Source organism: Marmota flaviventris, chromosome 5 (genome assembly GCF_047511675.1).
Source record: "Marmota flaviventris isolate mMarFla1 chromosome 5, mMarFla1.hap1, whole genome shotgun sequence".
Classification (NCBI taxonomy): Eukaryota; Metazoa; Chordata; class Mammalia; order Rodentia; family Sciuridae; genus Marmota; species Marmota flaviventris.
This window is the reverse complement of record NC_092502.1, coordinates 2,550,810-2,577,371: the sequence shown is the minus strand read 5'-3', so window position 1 is coordinate 2,577,371 and position 26,562 is coordinate 2,550,810. Positions and strand designations below refer to the sequence as shown.

The following is a 26,562-nucleotide window of genomic DNA, read 5'->3' as shown; positions in this document are numbered from 1 at the left end:
TTATGAGTTAAAAGCCAACCTCAGCAAAACTGAGGTGCTAAGCAACTCAGTGAGACATTGTCTATAAATAAAAATACAAAGTAGGACTGGGGATATGACTCAGTGGTTATGTGCCCCTGAGTTCAATCCCAAGTACCAAAGGAAAAAAAAAACTATTCAAGCCTCTATAAATATATAAAAGCCAGAATAGAAATGTATGATATGTACTCAAGACCTTGGTCCATTGACATTTATTTTATACTAGTCATAACATCTAGGAACCTCCCTGCAAGCTTAATAAATCCAATGCTTGAGAGTACTCCCCAGAGATTTTTGTTTCACTGATTGGAGCTAAAGTCCAGATATCAGGGTAATTGACTCTAATGCTCACAATTAGGAATGGAATCACTTTTCTATTAAAAAATCAGGGAAGATTAGACAAAGAGATAGGACTCATCTGCTCAATGTCCACAGGAAAACCAGGTGTGTGTCTGTACTTCTGTAGCTCTCCAAAGAGCTCTCTGTGGCTCCAAACAAAAGAAAACTGCACAAAGCTGGGGGGACACACCCAACCCCTCTGCCACAACTCACCGCACAATACTCCCAGAGAATAAGTGTACATAGAGGAGAGAATTCCAGGTGGTATCTTGGTGATCAATGGGCAATGCCATGCAAGGAAATAGGGCACAACCCACTTCAGCAAAGGCAGAGGAGTGGCTGGGCCAGGATGGGGGTTGGTCTAGAGGATAAACTTTTCCATGGTACATGAAGCCTGGGGCTTCCTCCTCCCCAAATGAGCCTTGCCTTATAACACATATGCTTGTTCAACTATTTATGCCCTTCTCCTATTTTATATTTCTCTTGCACATAGCTTTTGAGGTCTCATGCTTTGACATTTCTTATATTTTTTATGCATCTTTCAAACTACCCCAAAATGAACCATGTGGAATATTACCTGTACAGGTTACAGTTTTATTTTATTTTATTACCATTTAGTTCAAGTTTCCAAATCTCTCTGAAATACCCTTTTTATTTTTTATGATACTTTTATTAACCCTTCACATATTGACAATGGTTGTGATGAAGCAGTATTTTCTGATTTCAACACCTGGAATATCAATGACCTGCTTAAAATGATTGCACTTTCTTTTGATTCTCCATCACAAGTCTCCATTTTATTTTTTTACACTTTATATAACTTTATATATAGTACAGACAAGCCCAAGCTAATATTACATGGTTTCTCTAAGAGAAAGGACAGGCCTCCCCTCTACCTCCATTAGTGAGTATGAGGGCTCATCACAGGTTCCTTAGGGTGGCCTTCCAGCATGCACTGACTCAGCTCCATGTTCAATCTTCCTGTGATCTCCTCAGCCTGTGGCCTTCAGCTCTTCTTCTTCTTCTTCTTTTAAAATTTCAGATTAATTTTAATATTTTACACAGAGCCTTAATCACAAAAATGTCAGTTTCAAAATGGTGGCATACAGAAACAACACTACCCAGAAACCAGGTGCTTCATGTGGGAACAAGCTAGAGAAGAGGAGCCTATCACACATGATAGAGAGAGGACCCTCAGAGCCATAGTGGAACCATTGGAGGTGCCAGAAATCCCTCACCTCAAAGTTGAGGCATTGTAAATTGTTTAATGGGACTGAACTAATTTTATCATACAATCAGAACAATAGCAACTGTGATTGGTACATGATTCCAATTGAGATGCCTTTCCAAATATGTCCAGAAAAAAGTTTGGAGACCAGCTCTCCCAGGATTGGTGTTATCCACCAAAGAAGAAAGTAAAATTAAGAGACAGCTGACATGTTACACTGGGAAAGCCACAGTACTGTGTTTTCCAGGGGGATTTTTGACATCTTTCTATAGACATTAAAATTATAGGCCTGCAGAGAAAGAACTTAAAGATTACCTTTATTAAAACATGCAACTCTTTAGGCTATTACCTGCACCACATCCTCCCTGGCCTCATCCATCTGAATAAGTGCCTCTGCATTCTTAGATTCAGAAATAGTGCGCAGTTGGGTCATGGAAAGGCTGTGGAAAGAGGGAATTTTAGCATACTGGTGAGGTTTCTTGTAGCTGTAGAAGAGAGACTTCAGCTCCAACAGTTCTACTGAGCCCAGAAAACTGTGTTCCATATGGTACATTGAGGATATTTTCTTCTAACAATGTTTGCTTCTTTAATTCATACCCTCCTAAAATAAGTCATTTTTTAAATAGGGAATGATGACTAATTTTAGTTTCCCATTTGTTCTAAGTTTAATGAGTTCTACTGATACAACTTACATATGGAATGTCATCTAGAGATTTTAAACATTACTTATTTTTATACATATTATAAAAGAAGACATGAGTTTTAACTTGATATTTTATAAACCTTTATTTTATTTTATTTTCATGTGTTGCTGAGGATCGAACCAAGGACCTCACACATGCTAGGCAAGTGCTCCACCACTGAACCATATCCCCATTTGTAATTTAGCACTTTTTATTTATAAACTTGTTTCTGTAATATTAATTAATATAATAGAACTACTATTGATGTGAATTCTATAATTTGACTAATTATAAGTTTTTAAACTTTTAGAAGGAAATGAGATTCTATGTTCAAAACTTCATTTCATAGAGGGCAATATCACAATGCCATAAACTACTTTTATTTCTCATAAAGTCTTTGGATCCAATTTAACTAAAAAAAATTAAAAATTTTCTGACCCTGTACTCTCTCAGTTAGGAAATGACAAATGAGAGGATAATGATAAAAAGGTTTGGAAGCACACTGAAAATTTTTGAAAATTAAATGAACATGCTAGTAATTTCCCATTCCTGGATTAAAAATACACAGGAATATAATTTCCAAGTTTAGAGGAGGAATATACTTAATAATAAAAGGTGTATAAGTTGGTCATAATGGAATCGAGGGTAGGATCCTCGGATTCATAAAAAAGCGGAAGTTAAAACGAGTGTTTTTAGGGTAAAGTTGAGTATAAAAGTTTCAGGGAAAGCGAGGTTGAGTAGGGCTCCCATGAAAAGGGTTACTGTTAATGCGTTTATTATAATGATGTTAGTGTATTCAGCTATAAAAAATAAGGCGAAGGGACCGGCTGCATATTCAACATTAAATCCTGATACAAGTTCTGACTCTCCTTCTGTTAGGTCAAATGGAGCTCGATTAGTTTCTGCTAATGTTGAAATAAACTATATTATTGCTAGAGGTCATGTTGGAAGTAGAAGTCATGTAAATTGTTGGGTGGTAATAAGGGTATATAGAGTAAAGGACCCATTTATTAGAAGTACTGAGAGAAGAATAATTGCTAGCGTTACTTCATATGAAATAGTTTGTGCTACGGCTTGTAATGCTCCAATTAAAGCATATTTAGAGTTGGAGGCTCAGCCTCATCATAGAATTGCATATACAGCTAAGCTTGAGGTGGCGAGGATAAATAGGACTCCTATGTTTATATTAATGAGAGTTTGGGGTATGGGTAGGGGATTCACATGGTAAATGCTAGTGTTAGGGCAAGAGTAGGGGCAATAAAAAATAATATAATTGATGACGTTGAGGGTTTTATGGGTTCTTTAATAAATAGTTTTATTGCATCATCGAATGGTTGAAGTAAGCCGTAAGGTCCAACGACATTAGGGCCTTTACGGAGTTGTATATATCCTAGTATTTTTCGTTTGATGAGGGTTAGAAAAGCTATAGCTACTAGGATTGGAACAATTAGAAGGAGGAGATTAATTATAAACATTAATGTTAAGAAGAGGAGTTGAACCTCTGAAATAAAGTTTTAAGTCTTATGCAATTACCAGGCTCTGCCATCTTAACAAGCCCTGTTCTAGGGCGGGTTGTTTAGAATAGTTTACCAGATTTAGATTATTTCATCTATTTATTTAGCGTTAATGTTTAATTGGCCTTATTTCTCTTGTCCTTTTGTACTGGGAGAAATATAGTAATAGATAGAAACCGACCTGGATTTCTCTGTCTGAACTCAGATCACGTAGGACTTTAATCGTTGAACAAACAATTAATAGCGGTTACACCATTTTGATGTCCTGATCCAACATCCAGGTCGTAAACCCTAACTGTCCATATGGACTATAGAGTAGGATTGCGCTGTTATCCCTAGGGTAACTTGTTCCATTGATCAATAATTTGGGTCAATTAATGAGTTATAATTTGGAGGTGTTGTGTTTAGATTATTATCATTCAGAGGTTTATTTGTACTCCAAGGTCACCACAACCAAAATTTCTAGTCTATGAACAATAGTTTTGATTCCTTAGATAATGTCAAGGCTGTGAGACTATTAAATATAAGCTCCATAGGGTCTTCTCGTCTTATTAGGAAATTCCCGCCTCTTCATGGGAAGGGTGATGTTTTTGGTAAACAGGCAGGGTTAGCATTTGCAGAGTTCCTTTTACTTTTTTTAATCTTTCCCTTAGTGCATACCAGTGTTGGGTTAACAGTGTTGTTAATAATGGTTTTATGATTTATTTAATATTATGATGTTGTTAACTATCAGTGAATTATTCGATCTGACATAAGTTTATGCAGGGAGAATGTTTTCTTGTTACTCATTTTAACATAATTTCTTCTATTAGGAAAATAGATTAGTCCAGTGTTGGAGATTATTGAAAGTTAGGTATTAAGTTTTGATAATTAGGTTAAGCTTTGACGCTTTTTTAATTAATGGCTGCTTTTAGGCCAACTATGGAGGTTAATAGGTTTACTCTCTAATTAAGGTTTATTCCTTAACTTGAAAGAGCTGTCCCTCTTTAGATTAACATTTAAATTTACATTTGGCTTGCTTGTGCTTTAGGTAAATTTAAAGTAGAACTAAAATTCTAATCTGGACAACCAGCTATTACCAGGCTCGGTAGGCTTTTCACTTCTACTTATAAGTTGTTCCACTATTTTGCAACATAGATGGATGGGCTCTTATTGGCTGCTCATAAGTAGCTCGTCTGGTTTTGGGGTGTTTGGCTTAAATTCTTTTGTCAAGCATTTTCTGGTTAAATCATTATGCAAAAGGTAAAAGAGTTAATCTTTGCTTTTTGATACTATAAATTTGTTCTTTCATCTTTCCCTTAAGGTACTGTCTCTATAGCTCCTAATATAAATTTCTATCTCCTGTACTTTATTTTAGGTAAATGTTTTATTTATTAAGTAAACTGTATTTTAGTGGGGGAGGGGTTGGGCTAAAATTAGTTCAAAATGTTTATAGTGGATGAAATCTCCCGGGTATAAGCCCGGTGCTTTAGAGTTAATAAGCTACATTTTGGTTATCCCAAACACACTTTCCAGTATGTTTACCATTTTACGACTTGTCTCTTCTTATATAATTTGATTTAATTGATTATGTATGGGGTTGAGTGAAAGTATATTTGAAGAGGGTGACGGGCAGTGTGTGCATGCTTTATTGCCCGATTCAGTTAAGCTGGCACGAAATTTACCAACCCTTAATTTAGCTTAACTTAGTCAAACTTTTGTTTATAGGCTTAATTTTAATTACTGCTGTATCCCATGGTGGTGTGGTGGAGCAAGGCGTTATGAGCTACTAGGATGGTGAACTTGATGCCTGCACCTTTTGATCTATTAATAGATATAGAGGGCATTCTCACTGGGGCGGGGATGCGTGCATGTATAAGTTAGCTAAAAGCTAATGAAAAGGCCAGGACCAAACCTATGTGTTTATGGGGTATGAAATACCCATCTAAGCATTTTCAGTGCTTTGCTTTACTAGTTAAGCTACATTAACATATGTACCTTGAAGGGCATTGCTTATATAGGGCTTGGTAAACAGAGTAATATGTAAGTATTATTAGGATAGGAATAGAGTAGTAGAATTACTTATGGGGACTTAGTAAAACTTATTTATAGATTTCAATCTACTGGGAAGAAAGTCAATAATTTTTTAAGCAAATAAAAAGGTTAATAGGTTCAAAAAAGGGTAATTGGTTAAACATTCATTTTTATATTTGGACCTACTATGGAATTTCTGTTTTAACTTTTTTTTTTTTTTTTGGTCTATCGAGCATTAAGCCTCACTATGGCAGACAGTAGTTATGTAAAGTGAGAATATTTACTAATAAGTCCAGCTACAATTGAGTTGAATGGAACGAGGCCTCTGATGGCCAATGGTGAGTCCCTGCATCCCCCCAAAAAATAAAACCACTAAAGGCATGACAGTGCAGTTATGTTGGGTCAAGGGCTAGAATGGAACTAATCCATCGTGATGTCTTATTTAAGAGGAATGAGTGGGCGATTATGCAAGTTACGGCCCTGAGGTAGGAACCAGATGCCAGATAAAGTTCACTATTAGCTACCCCCAAGTTAAAATGGGATCAGAGCAAGAAGAGGGACATGGATTGGGCGAGTAGATGGTTTCATGGAGGATGGTAGATTATGAGACCAGTGTTGGTAGAGGATACTCATTTGGAACGAGAAAGATTTATGACTTAAATGTGGTATGTGTCGCCAGTGATCTTAATGTGCTATGCACTATAAAGGGTGAATATTTGTAGTGAGCACTGTCGTGGTGACAGGGTGTAATGTCAAGTTACAAGTTACTGTATTATGTACTATGTTAGTATTATGAATGTGCTTATATGCATGGTGGGAATCCTATTAAAGTTGATTAAACATATAATGTCCTATGTACATGGATTAGTAGTGGTATAATGGGGAAAAGCATTAATGCACGAAATACATGAAGGGAAATAAATTATTGAATGAAAATTAATAGTGACATAGGAGTCAAAAATTGAGTAACTGGTCGAGTGCAGGGAATAGTTTAAGTAAGAAATATCAGCTTTGGGAGTTGAAGGTGGAAAGTTTATTTTCTTCCCTGAGGTATTATGCTCTAAGAAGTTTATAACTGCATTTTTGGTTTACAAGACCAAAGTAATATTTATACTATTAGGGATCTTCATTTAAGAAGTTTACTTTTTATTAAGCTGACAATTGGTAGAATTAGGAGAATAATAGCGAAGTATAAGATTGATGCTAGTTGGCCAATAATGATAAATGGGTATTCAACAGGTTGTCCTCCAATTCAGGTTAGTGTAAACAGGTCTGCTACTAGGATTCAGAATATGCACTGACTTAGTGGTCGGAATATTATGCTACATTGCTTTGATATATGGAGAAATGGAAAGAGTATAAGAATAAGAATAGAGAAGACTAGGGCTAAGACACCTCCTAGTTTGTTAGGAATAGATTGGAGGATGGCATAGGCAAATAGGAAGTATCACTCTGGTTTGATATGAGGTGGAGTGTTTAGAGGATTTGCGGGTGTATAATTGTCGGGGTCCCCTAGAAAGTCTGGTGAAAATAAAACTAGAATTTTTAAGACTAGAATGAGAAGGAGGACTCTGAGAATATCTTTGATGGTGTAGTACGGGTGAAAGGGGATTTTATCTGAGTCAGAAATAAGGCCTGAGGGATTGTTTGATCAAGTTTCATGAAGGAAAAGAAGATGAACTATAACTAAAGCTGCAATGATAAATGGGAGGACAAAATGGAATGCAAAAAATCATGTTAAAGTAGCTTTATCAACTGAGAAGCCCCCTCAAATTCGTTCTACTAGGGTTGTAATGATGTATGGAATGGCAGATAAAAGATTAGTAATTACAGTCGCTCCTCAGAATGATATTTGGCCTCAGGGGAGAACATAGCCTATGAATGCTGTGGCTATTACTGCAAATAAAAGAATTACTCTGATGTTTCATGTTTCAAAGTAGGTGTATGACCCATAGTATAATCCTCGTCCTACATGAAGAAAAAGGCAGATAAAAAATATTGATGCACTGTTAGCATGTATATAACAGATAAGCCAACCGTAATTAACATCTCGACAAATGTGAATAACTGATGAGAAGGCTGTTATAGTGTCGGATGTGTAGTGTATTGCTAGAAATAATCCTGTAAGGATTTGAATAGCTAGGCAGAGGCCTAGTAGAGATCCAAAGTTTCATCATGCGGAAATATTAGAAGGTGCAGGTAAATCAATAAAGGAGTGGTTGACAATTTTGATTAAAGGGTGGGTTTTGCAGATGTTTGTCATTAATGTTTGTCATTAATGTTGAATAACAACGATGATTTTTCATGTCATTAGTCATGGTTAAATTCCATGTAAAAATAATGACATACGTTACATACTTATTAAGTATACTTTTTGTTTTAGGTTTTGTGGAGTTTTCCTCAAAGCCTTCTCCTATTTATGGAGGATTAGGATTAATTGTTAGTGGGGGAATTGGGTGTGGAATTGTACTATACTTTGGGGGGTATTTTTTTAGGTTTAATAATATTTTTAATTTATTTAGGAGGAATATTGGTGGTGTTTGGTTATACTACAGCTATAGCAACGCAGAAGTACCCGGAGACATGGGGATCAAATGTAGTCATTTGAGGGGTTTTATATTTAGGATTTTTAGTGGAGTTCATAATTGTCATGTTTATAGTGTTGTATGATGAGGTAGAAATTGTGATTGAGTTTAAGGATTCAGAGAATTGAATGGTGTTTGAGGGAGATGAATTGAGATTAATTCATGAGGATTCAATGGGGTGGCAGCTATATACAGTTATGGAAGCTGATTAATGGTTGTAGCTGGTTGATCGTTGTTCATTAGTATTTTTATTGTGATTGAAATTACACGTAGAAATAGAGTACAGTTACGGTTGCTAGAAGCGTTGAAGTTAGGAATGATAGAAAATATAGTATATCCTAAAATGGTTACTAATAGTGCTGTAAATTTTAGATAAATAGGTATGGTTGGTACTGGAACATTTAATAGGTGGGATGTTTAATGAAAAGATAAATCCTGCAAAGATACTGCCAATAAGAAGGCGTTTAATTGAATTAAGTAGTTGAGGGTAATTTTCATTAATGGAAGTTAGTGTAGAGAACCGAGGTTGTCCTATTAGAGCATAGAATATAATTCGTGTACTGTAGACAGCGGTTAGGGAAGTGGCAAATAGTGTAATAGTAAGGGCTCAGGCGTTGGCATATGACGTGTTTGCACTCTCGATAATTAGGTCTTTAGAGTAGAATCCAGTTAAAAAGGGAGTTCCTGTTAGTGCCAGACTACCAATAATAAGTGAAGATGAGGTAAATGGAAGAGCTTTAAATAGTCCTCCTATTTTTCGAATATCTTGTTCGTCATTTAGGTTATAGATAATTGATCCTGAGCATATAAATAATATAGCTTTGAAGAATGCACGTGTACAAATGTGGAGAAATGCTAAGTGGGGTTGATTAATTCCAATGGTGACTATGATCAATCCTAATTGGCTTGAAGTAGAGAATGCAATAATTTTTTTAATTTCATTTTGGGTTAGGGCACAGATAGCGGTGAACAGGGTAGTGATAGCTCCTAAGCAGAGAGTGAGTGTTTGAATACTCTTGCTATGTTCTATTAGTGGGTAAAAGTGGATAAGGAGAAATACTCCTACTACTACCGTAGTGCTGGAGTAGAGTAAAGCTGATACAGGGGTTGGACCTTCTATAGCAGAGGGTAGTCAAGGGTGTAGGACGAATTGGGCAGATTTTCCTGTAGCGGCTAAGAGTAGTCCTAGTAGGGGAAGTAGAGATACATCTATTATGAAGAGTTGCTGTAGTTCTCATGAGTTTGAATTGAGTAAAAATCATGCTATAGCTAAAACAAATCCGATATCTCCAATTTGATTGTACAGGATGGCTTGAAGAGCTGCTGTATTAGCATCTGTACGGCCGTATCATCAACCAATTAGTAAAAATGGCATAATACCTACCCCTTCTCAACCAATAAATAGTTGAAATAGATTGTTGGATGTGACTAGAATTATTAGAGTGATAAGGAATAACAGAAGATATTTGAAGAAGCGGTTAATAAAGGGGTCAGAATGCATATACCACATTGAGAATTCTAAATTGATCATGTGACAAATAGTGCTACAGGTATAAATAGTATAGAAAAGTAATCTAGTTTAAAGCTTATGGAGAGAGTAAGTGTTTGAATGGTCATTCAGTGTCAGTTTGAAATGACGAGCTCATAATTTGAGTTAATAAACATTAGTGTTGGAATTATATAGAGTGAGAATGCACAAATGATAGAAACTTTTACGTAGTTTGGGTAATTATTGTGTTTGTAGTGGTCAGTTATGGTAAGGAAAATAGGAAATGATAGAGTAACAAGTGATGTGAGAATAAGTGAAGAGAATATATTAATTACTTTTATTTGGAGTTGCACCAATTTTTTGGTTCCTAAGACCAACAGATTACTTCTATCCTATAAAAGTTAAGAAAGCCGTGGGTGTAATCACGGAGAGCATGATTTAGCAGTTCTTGCATGCTTTCTTGGTAAATAAGAGATTATGATTCTCTATTGTTAGATTCACAATCTAAAGTTTTGTTTAAACTATATTTACAGTATAGGTGGCCCAGAATAATGGTAGGGTTTGTTGATAGGATAGCAAGTGGGAAAAGGTGGAGAAATATGAGTGTATTTTCTCATGTAAAAGAAGGATTAATACTTAATGTATGGTACGTAAACTGTCCTCGTTGTGTTATGATTAGTATATATAGTGAATAAAGGACTGTAATTAACATATTTAAGCCAGTTAAGATAATTGTGATGTTTGATCAGGTGAATGACGCTATGATAATGAACAGTTTCCCAATTAAATTAATAGAAGGGGGAAGAGCTAGATTAGTCAGTGTAGCTAGAACTCATCATGTTGCTATGAGGGGAAGAATAGATTGTAAGCCTCGGACTAGTGTTATAGTTCGACTATGAATTCGTTCGTAGTTAGTATTTGCTAGACAGAATAGTATAGAAGATGTTAGTACATGGGCAATTATTAGTGCTGTGGCTCCTATAAAGCTTCAGGGGGTTTGATTACTAGTGCTATATGGCTTACTGATGAGTAAGCGATGAGGGATTTTAGGTCTGTTTGTTGTAAGCAGATTGAGCTTTTTATGATTATGCCTCATAATGATAGTATAATAAAGGGATATGCTATATTACCTGTGACGGGGTGTAGTAGAGTTGAAATTCGAATTATCCCATATCCACCAAGTTTTAATAGGATAGCAGCTAGAACTATAGAGCCGGCAATGGGAGCTTCAACGTGAGCTTTTGGTAATCAAATGTGGAGGCCATATAAAGGCATTTTAACTATAAAAGCTATAATACACTTTAGTTATAGAATATCATTTGTTCAGGAAAGAGGAAGTATGGATGACTGATATATTGAGATAATGAAATTTAAAGATCCAGTGGATTTTTGGATATAGATTAAGGCCACTAGTAGGGGTAGTGAACCTACCAGAGTAAAAGATAGAAAATACAATCCTGCATTTAATCGCTCAGTTTGATTTCCTCATCGAGTAATAATAATTAGTGTGGGGATTAGGGTGGCTTCAAATAGGATATAAAACATGATTAACTCAGCGGCAGAGAGTTATATAATTTCAAATTACTCATATAAGCATATATTACATTAATACATCTGAAAAAATGAAGCATGTGAGATCACAAAACAAAAACATGGACCTAAAACTCCTCACACAGCTATTAAAAGTGCTCTAATTACAAAGCAAAATAATTGTCTTTTAGGTCCAAAGCATGAGGTTTCAAAGTCCTGTAGCTAATAAATGTCTATACTTTCTTTATTTCAAATTTATTGCTGTGCTTGCATTATTATATTTTGTTTGAAGGATCATGTGTTGATCTAGTGTTTCATTTCAAACTACTCTCTTAAAAGTACTAAGAATTTTTCTTGTAACATCCATCACTAATAGTATTAGTACCATAGTTATATGGTGAATTTTGTGCCTAAAGGAGAAGTTTACTTAAAATTTAAAAATTATGCGTCACTGAAAAAGTAGAAGATATATTATATTAAAGCTGACCTTATTGTCTCAAAAATAGAAATATGCCAAAGGAATTATTTCCAGGTATTTGGTCATTTTTGATGTACTGATCTGTGTATAATAAATAAAATTTAATTGCATTTGTAGATTTATGGAACTATGCTTCAAAATAAATGTGCCTTGAGAAAGAATATTGGTGTATTTAGCTTCTACATCTATGTCTAGAAAATTTACATAATATCACAAAAATTACATGATTTGTGAAGAAATGCTATTCACTGTATCTTTATAGTATTTGAGGAGGTTCATGGATTTTGAATTTTTGCTTCAAATATATTTTGTCAAAAATAAACAGAACTTGGTCATAAAGCTTTTTGTTTTATATTATATCATCAATTTATGGTGACATTATTATTCTCTTTCAAGCACAACTAAATATAAAAAATAGTGATTCTTTTTCTTGGTGCCATGTTATCTTCCAAAATTCTTATCCTTTGTAAAAACAATGATAACTTTGTAGTGCAGAATTACATCCTTATAAAGCAGTTTATTTCCTCCAATTTTAATCATGGATCTAAATTCATATTAAAATGCATTGAACATTTTTGATTGTGTAGTATAAGCCCATAAACTCAGCTAACTATTTTACCTAGAGATCAGGATCTTCAAATATACAAGTCTATTTTACCCACAATGAATTAAAGTAACAGTCAAAGAGAAACATAAAATGAGATAAACATCCACATGAAAAGAGGAGGTGATCTCCAGTGACAAAACACTTCAAATAACTTTTGGAAAACAGAAAGTCTGGAAGCAGATGAAGGTTGCATTTGAGTTCTAATTAGGGCTCCCCAGGAGGTAGATTAAGACCATGACTAGGCATCTTGGAAGTCCATAAGTGAGTGTGCTTCAGATCAGCACAATGGAAATAAAGGGAAGGAAGCATCACAGAATCTGTGGTTGCAGTCTAATCTCAAAGGAGCCTTCTGCTTACTCAAAGTGAAATTTTGGAGCTGTCTTGCACTCTCATATTTATTTCTACATGAGACATGGAGTGTGATTTACATGAGTCTCAAACAGTCTTGAGTGTAGGAAGCCTTGAATAGTCATAGCCAGAAAAACTGTCTTCTACTGATGAAAGTACTTTGAAAAGACCACTTTCAGCAATTGTCTGGGAAATGAATCCTTCAGTCCTAATGGTGCCATAAAACACAGTTCCCTATAGTGACACCACAAAAATTCACTTTTCAGTCTAAGTTCTGTACTTAGTTTATGGTACTGGTGAGACTCTATTCCTGAAGAAAACTTATAAGAAGGGAAAACAGTGCAATTAATTACAGTTTTGACAGCTGTGTAAACAGAATGTCAAATTAATGGTCATCTTATGTTTCTTATGCTGTTCATTTTAAATCCCTTAAAAATACTTCTTTTGATCTTTATAACTTAGCTGAGTGAGTGAAACTCATACTCTTTCCCAAATCATTTGAGCCTGCTCACCATAATTTTCTCAAGAAACAACTACAACACTGTTTTTTGTTTATTTGTTTGTTTGTTTTTTTTTTGTTTTGTTTTGTTTTTACCATTCCTGTAGGGCAAGTGAGTACTAAAAAGTAGAAAATAGGATCATCTCTTTTCAGATTGAATCATCTGATTTTTGTCTTCATTGCAACATGGAATAAATGTCCTTCTGGTAAGGAGAGTGAAGTGACCTAGCTAGAACTGTAATTTCTTCTTTCCTTTGTGTTTTCTTAGTACATAGAATTTAGAGTTCTCAGGTGCAGTTTAAGTTTTATTTGGAATCTTGTTAGACATCCTGTTGGAAAAGTGTCCTCTTAAATAATTAGAATTTCTAAAACTGGAGGGTGCAGAGGTATGGTGTAAGAAAATATAATTGCCAATTAATCGAAGTGATCGTGAGTGAAGACTCTTCAACTTTGACACACTGGTTCCTGGATCTACGTAGTCTATCTCTTGGTAGCACAACCTGATATAATGATGTGAAATTTAACAAGTGTTAGCAACACCATCACCTGTTCCAGTATCCTACCATGCCAGTAGCTTTTTGTTTCTTTGGTAGATGATAATACAGTGGATACCATGGTCATAGACCAATAGTAATATCTTTATTTTTGTTAAATGTGGTCTGATTCAATTTTAGGCATGATCTATTGACACTTTATTAGTGGTGTTTGCTTAGCATTTATTGTCTGTAAAAGCAAAATGTAAAAAAAAATGTTTGGGTTTTTCTGATTAAAATTATTTCTGGGTTAAAAGAGGTCCACTTGTTAATTTATTATGAGAGAATGATGAAAAGAATTATGCTGTAACAAGAACCTAGAGATAGACCTCTCCTCCTAGCTGGCTGGATATAAAAAAAAATTGGAAGAAGAATTTGATAGATAAAATGTGGTGATGGAAACCATTATGGTACTCAGTCCTCATTCATCCTGTGAAGCATCTGAGGCTGGATAAAAACAACTATCCAAGTACAGTTGTCAACTTGGTTGTCTTGTACAATGTCCATGATGTATGTGCTTTGGTATGTGATAGCATGAAATCCCATGATATTTACACTGCATTGTCTCTCTCAGAGATGCATCCTTATTACTGTACCCCCCAAATTTTAGAGTCATCAAAAGTTCCTTCTAGAACCTTCACCAAGTCTTGATTTCTTCCTATTAGTTTATGTACCTTCTTACCTGAGGTAACTTCTTTTTCCACGTGTAATTAAGGATTAAGTGTGCTGCCAAGTATTCTGCTCTTTGGAAAGAGATCTTTTATTTTTATTTATTTACTTCTTTTATTTTTCAAGGCTAACCCTGAAAGATACTGTACAATGGTGTTATTTTATTTCAGTTTACTTCTAAATGAAGATAACTCATATTTATTTCTAGTAATATTTTGATAGAGGTTGGCCAATTTCCTCTTCTATCTGATTCGTAAAAGGGACCTTTTCCCAAAGAAGGAAATGAATAGGTGTTGTATCACACCTTTGCTCTGAAATTGATTGGGGTTTTCTGAGAAAGAGTGTAACTTCAGTGACCATCTTCTTGGTTAGCTCTTTGCTTAGTAATTGGTCACCCTCTACAAGTGTGACCTCAGGTGAAATGCCAAGGAAGATAGAGAATAAAATAAGTAGAAGCTATCAATTCATTATACTTTTGTAACTTAAGTAAGGTTTTTGAAGTACTATATGGCTTACATATCTCTCTGCCTTCCATTTAAAATGAAAATATAAAATTCATCTTTATTTTTTATGTATCACCAATAAATTTCTAAAAATATAATTTACACCTATTTTTTTCTAATCCTGTTCATGATTTCTTGATTTTCTTGAGTATATGATTTTTTTTATAACTGATACTAACTTGATAAGCTGTATAAATTCCTGGTTTACAAGCACTTATTGATTTTTGTCTCTTTTTATTTATAGTTGGCCTCCAGTAACTAAGGGAAAGACCCCTTTCTGTCTGCTCCTCCCAGTCCTGCTCCAGCCTGTCAGCTTCCCAGACCCGTATGCAGTTGGTTGTAAATTCTACCAGAATTTTTCACTATTTTTCAAGATTAGAAAAAATCAAAAACTTTAAAAAAAGAGATTAAAAAGAAAATTGTGCAGGGAGAAAGCAGCAATATATTTTTTCGTAATTAGGCATTTTAAAATTTTTTTAACATTTGTCTGTATTTAATGTGGGTCAGTCACTGATACTTCATCAAAATAACAGTGTCTTTGCTGAGTTCAGGTGACCAAGGAATAGCCACACCCTCAGAACAAAACAAAACACACACACACACACACATACACACAAACACACACACAAAAAAAAACCAGAATCATCTTTAACCTAACTTTTTATATGATGTTTCAGATCCCCATGACTTTGCACACAAGATTCTGTGTAAAGTTGAATTTTGACTTCTTTTTGTATTTGTAGAGTGTGACTATTGAATTGAAACGTTTTATTCTAAGCATCTTTGAGGTTTTGGGTGAGGTTAAGTGGGTGAGAGGGTGAAGAGAAAGTGGGGGGATTCTTTTGTATCATAACATGAAGTTTCCCACACAGTCTGCTCTCAGGTGCCAGACTTCAAATTTTTCTTACACTGGTATACTTTGATTATTCTTACTTCCCCTTTACCCATAAGTTTTAACAGCACTTTATCAAACTGCACTTATTAAGAACAATTTTAAAAATACAGTTATAATTCACTTCACCAGTCTGCACTTATTGCTTATGGTTTCACTCATATGCTATGCCTGTTTTTGGTGTCTACAAAACAGACATAGTATTTTCCATATTTTACCCAGTTTCCTACAAGTATATACTGGAAAGAAAATCAGGTTTGGAAATATTCCATTTTGACTGAATGCTATAATCAAGAAAATAAAATTTAAATATGCTAAATATATCTCCAGAATTTCTCAAGTAGCTATGCTTAAAACAAAGTGAATATCCTGAAAAGAAAAACCATGGTCAGCTTCAAGAAAGCAAGAATAGACCCCAAGTATTTGTCACTAATGATGGATTATAGATGATAAATACAGAATAACCTCAGGATTTAAAGGAAAACTAGTATTCAACCTGGTATTCTTAACTGAAGCAGACTGTCCTTTAATGATGAATAAAAATAGATTTTAATAAATGATAAAATTCTAAAAAGCTGTTTTCTGTGCCTCATTTCAAAGAGAGTTACTCAATATAGAAGAAAAATCAAACAAAGGGAACAGAGTTTGTGGACAAAACAGTGGCTCTAACTACAGAGCTGAAGAAAGTTATGCTGATTCTGCAGTAGACCTTGAAAACAGTTTTGTTAGCATACCTCAGTCCTACCTTTCAAATGATGGTTTAATAGAAATATTAGCTAGTGAGTAGTCAAGTGATTAAATTTAGCAAAAGTTAGAAGATTCTAGTGATCTATTTTCCTCAACACACACACACAAAAAATTGAATATTAGAAATACAGAAAAAAACAAAGTGATGAAAAAGAAAGTGAAAACCCACTAAACACAAATAATGGAAAGTCAAGTTCTTCATATGAAACACAGTACAATGTGCACTTTTTGTAACATTTGATGGGATAGAAGAAAGTAGTATTGATTGTTCTTGATGGTAAGAACATCCCTCCATGAGCAGCATTCATGTCCTGATATTGGATGTCAGAAAGGCTAATAAATTAGAGAAAGAAATCATTCTTACTTCTGGTGTGTGTTTTGCGATGAAAACTATTTTAAAGTCGAATTTGTGAAAATGCTTACTAGTTTTTAACCTTCATAAATTTTCTGTAGACAAAAAATGCAACACATAATTATTTTTAAAAGAGAATAACTAACTGATGAAGCATGAACACAGGGACTTGTAAGTATTAAATAATAGACTGGGGTGTAGTGGTCTGTACAGATGCTGATACTCAGAAATAATAAAGTGTCCAATGTATATTAAGCAGGAAATCACAGAACAATGATTATGTAAATGATAATCAATTAAACACTAAAGCCTTTTTATATTTGATTCATTGGCCTTAAGAAAAAGAAGTGGCCACATAAGCCAAATTGGTTTTCTTCCCTCTCTCATTGCCATTCGAAAAAATAATGGGAACCCCTAATACTTTGTGAAGGGTCTTCTATGTATATATTTCAAAATTATGGTCAATATCAGACAACTAATAGTAGGTATGGCTAAATTTAGTTGCCATTTAGAACTTTACATAGTTGCAGATAGAGTGGAGGCTGCTGATTTGGGTGTACATTTTGGAAACTATGGTTTTTGTATAGTCCTGGGGTTTGAACCCAGGGATGCTTTATTACTCATATATATTCACAATTCTTCAATATTTTATTTTGAGACCTGGTCTCAGTTACCAAGCCTGGCCTTGAAGTTGTGATCCTTCGGCCTCAGATTCTATGATTTTTGAGATTACAGGTATGTACCACCACATCAAGCCTGGACACTACCTTTTATTTTTTTTTACACGAATCTAATAATCAAAAGTATTTAAAATATTTCTGCTTTTTCTTTGATATAAAATATTCAATACTAACTTTCCAAATTGGTTTTCACCATCACATTCTTTTTTTTTCAAAAGGCCAATCTTCACGTTGTGTAGTTATACATTTTTTTTTACCATAAAAAGATATACTCAATTGATTTTATTCTGAGTTAGCAAGTCAATTTTATATATGTTTCAAAAAAAAAAATTGCCTTAAATTGTTCTGGTCATGCTCTTACTAGAAGTACCTTCCTCTTAGTCATCATAAAAAAAAAAAAAAAAAAGGAGGGGATTTAGCAAAGTCAAAAGCTAAGATCCAACAGTTGGTTAGTTGTTTCAACCAGATGTATATGATTTGATTGTTTCCCTTTTAAATTTCTTATTCTGATTGCTCTGATGGCTTTTCCTATGATATTTAGTAGTCAGCTCAATTTCAAAGAACTAGTTTATGTGAAAAGTGGATAATAAGGGAAATAAATATCTGGAACAAATTAATAGTACTCAATATGTTTCTCATGATTATATACAGCTTCCTTCTACCATTCTGAGATTGCAATTCATAGAGCTTCAAATGACTTCCATTTCTCACTATATTTCACTAATCAGCAAATGCAGAAATAATTTCTCAACAAATTTATATTAAATAAGTAGCAATTTAAAGAAAATCAGATATAATTCACACCTGTAAAATTAAAACAATATATGTGGCATTTTGCCAAAGAATACTTGGCATATTCAAAGAATAAAATGAAGAATTGTTGCTTTCCTTTATGTGATAGGGCACAGTTTATTGTCATGTTGTTTCAAAAAAAAAAACATTGACAGTTTCCTTATGAAAAAATTGTTGTTATTGTTTAACATGGATTTTACTTGAATTTTTTTAATTTTTTTATTTTTACCCATTTGAACACTGAGAAGGTATTTGCTGCGGTCAAACACAGTGAGATACTGTTGTAAGATGTATCTCTGAAACACATGCAATTGTTTTCATTTTATATAATAGCATCATGCACACTCAGCATGAGAAGAGGTTGCTCATTAATTTTGGTATCAATAGTGGGTTAGGTACATTGAAAAAAATGTTGAGAAAATTACATATATAATGTTGGAATCTCCCAATTCTTTGTTTTGATTTTTCCTGTGGTGCTTCTGCTCTTGATATTAGTATGTTAACTTTAATTTGAATGGTCCATACAGTTTCTTAAAACATAAGACACTTAGAATTGAGGAAATCACTTAGAGCATGTTTATTTCATAAATTGATATAAGATTCAATGAAAGACTTCAGCATTATTAATGCACATTTTATCAAAATTCCATTAAGTCACAATGTGAGATACAGTATTAAAATCTTATATAGCTAAGGGTTTTTAACAATGAATTATAGGCACCCTAAGCAAGTATGTAGTTCCAATTATTCATTTACTTAACTTCATTCATTCATAATATCATAGTTGATAAATACAACACATCAGCATGTCTGTTTTTGAAAAAAATTGTTTGGTGAATTATTAACAATGCAGCATGCAATTTTTATTTATTATTGGTTCATCATACCCATATCTTACCCACATAGTAAGATTGTTATAATATTCCATAAGTTGTAGCTAAAAACATGAAATACCACATACCATATTGTACAGATTATATGAATGCTCTTATTATTTCTTCATCCTTTTCACAAATATTTATCAAGCATTTACTATATGCTAATGAGAATAAAGTTCATCCTAATTATTTCAGATATTTGAAAAAAAAATGCAAGACCTCATTTGAAAAGGGCAATATAGATTTCAGAAGTGACTACTGTTTCTCTAATGAATAATGTGTTTAGAAATCTGCTAAGGTCTTGGGATATGCAAATATATTTGGGATGCATCAGAGAGTGCATATGAAAAAAAAAACATACTATTTATCAAGTTATATAAATGAAGTGAAATATCATACCAAAAGGTTAAAAAAATTAACTTTTGGGAAAAAAAGCAAAAGTGTGCACTAGTATTTGAAATAAGGTAATAATAATTTTTACTATAATTAGTTGTTTCTGGGTGTCATTTCACTCTTTAATTATCTATGCATTTTGTTAAGTACCCCTATAGGTGTTATTAGAAAATATTGGCATTCAGTGAATAATGCCACCAATTTTCTGTTCTGCAATATTAAAGAACTATTTCAGATTTATTGCAATGAATAGTTTTGCTTAAAGGTAACAGTAGTTTTTCAATGTAGAAATTACTAAGATAAATTTGGGTGTTCTCAAAGTCTATAACAACCATATTTGATGAACTTTGTGTCATAGTGTATAAGAAAAATTGCTTCCCTGCCGCAAACCAGACATCATTGAAATAACCTTGTGTAGTATCAGCATATACAAGTTTAGATGAGGACTTTTGCATCTTTTCTCCTTTTACTTCCCACCTACAACATGGCTTATTTTTTATAAGCAAATTTCTATACTTGTTAAACCTCTCACACATCTCAGAATTCACTAGGAGGGATCCATGACAATCTAGAAATAAACATATGTGAGATAGTGTATAGATTAATATATGAAAATGTTCAAGAAAATATTGATCTGGTCAAGGGATGGTGCAGCAACTATATAGAAAGCTAAAAATTGAAATTGAAAGAAAGATAATACTCCCAAGAATTACTAAGAATAATGTAGTCTTTGGAAGCAGATATTTTAATAGGAAGCTCTTGAGACTGATGTCCACTGCATCTTTCTTATGAATATTTGCTCTGGTTTTGAGGGCCACCCCGTTTTAGCCAGTCCACATTTGGCTTGATATAGCATATTCAGAAAGCTCACCATTTTCTTTATATACCTAGGCATGGTTTACTATACATCCATTGAGTTTTTGCACAGGCTTTCCCTTTCTTTTAATATACCTAGCCCATTAGTCTTGTCACATTCAAATTTATTCATTCTTCAAGAAGTAGTTTAATTGAATTCCCTATTGTCTTTAAAATAAAATCTCCACCTAAAATAATTTCTATATTCTAAAGCATTTTATTGTAGTATCTAGAATCTTTATAAATACTAAGAGATGACATTCTATGTCTCATTTTTACCATTTTCTTTCTCATATTACTTTCATTATTAATTGAGTATGTCCCTCAAATACTCATGTGTTAGGAACTTAGTTTCCAAAGGGAGAGAGTTGGAAAATAGTAGAATGTGTAAGAATTGAGATCTAGTAGATTCTGTTTAGATCATTGGGGGAGATGCCCTTGGAAAGAGTTAATGAAATTTTCATGGGATACAAGATAGTTCCTATTAAAGCAGATTGTTACAAAAAGAGCAAGTCTTCTTACTGAATTTCTCTTTCTGTCTCCTTATGTTCTCTCTACCTCTCAAATGAGCCCTGACCATAATGCCATCTCATGTGTAATGCAGGTGAAGGGGCTGCCACAAGAGCTGAGAAGATTCTGGTACAATGCACTTAAATCTTCAGAAGTATGTACTAAAAAAAATATTTATTTATTTATTTATTTATTTATTTATTTATTTGTTGTAGTTGGACAGAATACCTTTATTTTATTTATTTATTTATTTTTATGTGGTGCTGAGGATTGAACTCAGATCCTTGCATGTGCTAGGTGAGCACTCTACCACTGAGCCAAAACCCCAGCCCCTCAGAAAATATTTTCATGCATTTATATCTCTTTTTATACATTGGCCTGGTTCTGGTATTTTTCTATAGCATTATAAAACAGACTAAAACCAAAAAAAAAAAAAAATGACTTTGAGTCTAAGGCCTCTTACTATGAGAGTGAGTAGAACATCTAAGAATATATTTTAAAAGCCCTGGTATAGTTTAGATGGTAATGGCTTAGCATTTATTATTCTTATTTTTTTTTTATATTTCAAAGGTGATATCTTGTATTTCTTATATTCCTCATGGTGCTTAGGTTAATATATTGCTATTAATTTGGGACTCAACAATGTGGAATTGATTCTGTTTTACTAAACAAAAGCAAGAGTGGCTCCTTAAAATATAGCAAAGACTCTATGAAAATATTTTTGATTTTTAATGGGAAGAATTGCTATTGATCATAGAGGGAATTTGAATACATGGCTCCATCTTGATGATACCCATTAATCAGAAACGGTCAGAACTGACAAGATCAAAATAATTAGAATACCATGAATAAAGAGGTAGATTGAAAAAATAGGTTTGTCTAGCACCATTTTGAGTCTTCTATTAGAGTACAAATTATAGTATTTTTTTACCAGTGAAAGGACTCAAACTCATGTAGCTGCATTTTAAGCCTCATATTCACCCAAGTCATATAGGTAAAAAAAAAAAATGCACTATAAATTGGGAAGGATGGTTCATGCTTGTAATCCAAGAAAATTGGGAAACTGAGTAGTTTCAGAAGTTTAAGTTCAGCCTCAGCAACTTAGTGTGGTTTCAAGAAACTTAGCAAGACAGTCTCAAAATTTAAAAAAGTGGGGAGAGGGCTTAGGAATGTGGCTCAGTGTTTAAAAATCCCTAAATATAAACTGAAATACAGTTTAAATAAACTGAAATACAGTTTAAAATGTTACAATTTATTGTTAAACATCAAAAAATAGATTTCATATAATTCTTTTCTCCAGTAGTCAAAAATGAAAATAGTAATTTTTGATTTAGAAAACAAAAATTATATGCTTTCAAAGATGAGGTTTCTGTACTATGCATGTATGAAATTTATGACTGATATTTCTACCAAATAACTTGATAATGCTTAAAAAATTTAAGCAAATGTTAAAGACAACTACTTATTTTCTATATTTAAATGAATAATATCTTTTACTGATCCTCATATACATCAAGGTGTAATGTATAGATAATGACTTTACTATACTCTCACATTTGTCAAAGTGTTTATTATAAATGATACATTTTTATATAAGGCATACATTTTGGACAAAATCTGTTCAATGTTCACTACTGGTATGAGTTTTCAGATGTTCAATGAAAGTTTTCATAATATTATTTAACTTTATAGGGTTTCTGGGCACAATGAATCCTCCAAAAATCAGTACTGTTTAAGAAACATGCAGTTATGAAATGTTTTGTTTTGTTTTGTTTTGTTTTTTCCATTTGTATTCTCTCTAACCAGTATGTATCCACAGGTGCTGAGTATTGGTGAATAAATTTTGGAGGCATTGTCACATTGTCAATTTTCACATTTCAAAACTTTGTCTCTTCTATGGTTATTGTGGTGAAGATTAAATGTTGAATCTTTCTTAGAGGAATGGTACGATGGTCTCAGTTGTAAAGCTTCTCTCCAGTGTGTTTTCTCTGATGTCTAATAATATATGATATATAATTTAAAATGTCTCTACATTCTCTACATTTATGTCTTCTTCCCAGAATAAATAGCTTAGTGATGAAAAAGAATTGATTTCTTATTAAAAGTTTTGCTACATTGTTTTCATTTGTAGGGGTTCTTTTCTGTATAAATCCTGTTGTTAATGAGGTTTAGTTTTTCTTTAAAAGTATTATCACTTTATTTACATTTCACATTCACCAGGTGTCTTCTGCTGTGGTGAATAAAGTTTTATTTTTTATTAAAAGTTTTGCCACTTATTCACATTTTTAGGGCTATTCTCCAGTGTGAATTCTGTTGTGGCAAATAAGGGTTGATATTTGAGTAAAAACTTTGTTACATACTTTGCATTTGTTAGGCTTCATTCCAGTGTGAGTTCACCTGTGGCAAATAAGGTGTGATTTCTGACTGTAAGCTTTTCCACATTCATTACATTTGTAGGGCTTCTCTCCAGTGTGAGTTCTGCTGTGCCTAAAAAGTTCTGGTTTTTGACTAAAAGCTTTGCCACATTCTTTACATTTGTAGAGCTTCTCTCCAGTGTGTATTCTGCTGTGGCGAATAAGGTGTGATTTTCGACTAAAAGCTTTGCCACATTCTTTACATTTGTAGGGCTTCTCTCCAGTGTGAGTTCTCCTGTGGGCAATAAGGTTTGACTTTTGACTGAAAGCTTTGCCACATTCTTTACATTTGTAGGGCTTTTCTCCTGTGTGAGTTCTCCTGTGGCCAATAAGGTGCGATTTTTCACGGTAAGATTTTCCACATTCTTTACATTTGTAGGGCTTCTCTCCAGTGTGAGTTCTTCTGTGGCAAGTAAGGCCTACTTTTTGACTGAAAGCTTTTCCACATTCTTTACATTTGTAGGGCTTCTCTCCAGTGTGAGTTCTTCTGTGGCTAATAAGGTGTGTTTTTGTACTGAAAGCTTTGCCACATTCTTTACATTTGTAGGGCTTCTCTCCAGTGTGAGTTCTCCTGTGGCGAATAAGGTGTGATATTTTACTGAAAGCTTTGCCACATTCTTTACATTTGTAGGGCTTTTCTCCAGTGTGAGTTCTCCTGTGCGTAAAAAGGTCTGGTTTTTGACTAAAAGCTTTGCCACATTCTTCACATTTGTATGGCTTCTCTCCAGTGTGAGTTCTCCTGTGGCCAATAAGGTTTGTTTTTTTACTGAAAGCTTTGCCACATTCTTTACATTTGTAGGGCTTCTCTCCAGTGTGAGTTCTGCTGTGCCTTAAAAGGTCTGGTTTTTGACTAAAAGCTTTGCCACATTCTTTACATTCGTAGGGCTTCTCTCCAGTGTGTGTTCTGCTGTGGCGAATAAGGTGTGATTTTTGACTGAAAGCTTTGCCACATTCTTTACATTTGTACGGCTTCTCTCCAGTGTGAGTTCTGCTGTGGTCACTAAGGTTTGATTTTTGACTGAAAGCTTTGCCACATTCTTTACATTTGTAGGGCTTTTCTCCAGTGTGAATTCTCCTGTGGCAAGTAAGGCCTACTTTTTGACTGAAAGCTTTTCCACACTCTTTACATTTGTAGGGCTTCTCTCTAATGTGGGTTCTTCTGTGGTAAATAAGACCTATTTTTTTACTAAAAGCTTTGCCACATTGTTTATATTTGTAGGGGTTCTCTCCAGTATAAATTCTCTGATTGTGAACAAGGTCTGAATTTTTATATGATTTCTGGTGTTCACTCTCACTTGTAGTTTTCCATATTTTCTCTTGTTGTAAACAGTCAAGATTACAACTTCTATATTTTCCACTTATCACATTGTGAAATATATGTTTTATGCCCTTTTCTGTTGAATATTCTTGAGTATCTTGAGGAGTCATGGCTGAAATAAACAAAAGTTAAACATAACAATACCTATTAGAGTAGGATAAATATACTTTGCATACATAACATGAAATTAAGTTAAAATAAGTACATCAGGAGTGTAGCAGATTAGTATGTTCAAAGACATCATAAATTCAAAAATATATCAGTTCATTAAAAATGTACAGACACAATTACATTGAGAATATTACCCAAATTGTTTTAGAGACCACAGTATCCAAGAGGAGTACATTATTAAGAAGAGTATTATAATAAAGAGAAGGAAAGTATTTTACTTTTATCATCCACAGCCTTTTGTCCTCCATAATATAGAATTACATATTTAGAAAATATCTACCAGCTACCTTTACTCTCAGTAGAGTAAGAGAAATGTAAAACATATACAAACATTTGTGTCTTTTTCAAAGAGTGTCCAAAAACTGGTTTTTGTCTACCATGACATAGAGATGTGAAAATAACTGGTAGAATTTGAGTGATAATACCACAAATAGTCAACAAGACTAAAGAGGCTATGGACTCTTAACAAGAAATATGAACAAAAAATTTACTAAGAAATATACACATATATGTCTATAAAATTTTCCATAAAAACATTTTAAAAGACTATAAAACCTTGCATAACCCTTTGCCATAATACTTGCATAAAGTCAACAAAATAAAATAAAAATATGGAGACTTTGACTATAAAAACCTTGCATAGCCTATGCCATAATACTTGGCTGAAGTCAACACTTGACAATCAACTATAATAAATTGATTTTCATATTTTTAAACTCATGTGATATGATAATTTCTTTCACTGACAAATACTACTTTGTTTATTTACTAAATATATCATGGTATTTCATACTATATATAAAAGGTAAAATGACTAAACAGAATGGATTAACAAAATCATTATTTAATATAAATACCAGTTTTGTTCTTACAAGGTATTGCATTCCTTCTACTAGTAGTATTACTGAAGAACATAATACACTCACCATTTGATAAAACAAAACTCTTGACCCTCTTATGCTCAATAAAATAAAAATATGGAGACTTTGACTATAATATCAACCATACAAAAAGCCCAGTACCTGGTGAGCACAATTTTACTCACTTAAATTTTCACTTCCACATGTGAATCAAATGTTCCTGCAACTTAATCCCTGCCTGCCACATTTCACTTAATGCAAAGTCCTGCATGTATTTCTTAAAACACTTTATGAGAAAAAAATATTTTCATAACTAAATAATAATAGTATATAAGTGCAATATTTTTACTCATTTGATAATTGATGGGCACACACTGAGTCCCTAGCTTTAATACTGAGAACAATGTTTGCACTAATCACAAAAGCAGAGGTATCACTTCAATTCGCTAATTTAATTGTTCATAGATACATATTTAGTACTGGCATTTCTGAATTTTAGGTCATCCAACTTTTAATTTTTCATGTGTGGTGCTTGAGATTAACCCCCAAAATTCTATATCACTGAACTACAACACAAGTTTTTTTAAATTGTTTGAGTCATGCTGCTTCTAAATTTCTGCGACTTCCCTCAAACATGAAGTACTTTTGCATGGCCTCTCAATTA

At 33.5% G+C, this 26,562-nt stretch overlaps 1 protein-coding gene across 1 annotated transcript; it reads right to left on the bottom strand.

The window, feature by feature from the left end:
- Window positions 1-23,528: 23,528 nt before the first annotated feature.
- On the bottom strand, window positions 23,529-24,977 carry LOC139705823 (zinc finger protein 84-like). Its single transcript, XM_071612726.1, has one exon. It carries the CDS (start codon window positions 24,975-24,977, stop codon window positions 23,529-23,531), a length of 1,449 nt encoding a protein of 482 aa, XP_071468827.1.
- Window positions 24,978-26,562: the final 1,585 nt, after the last annotated feature.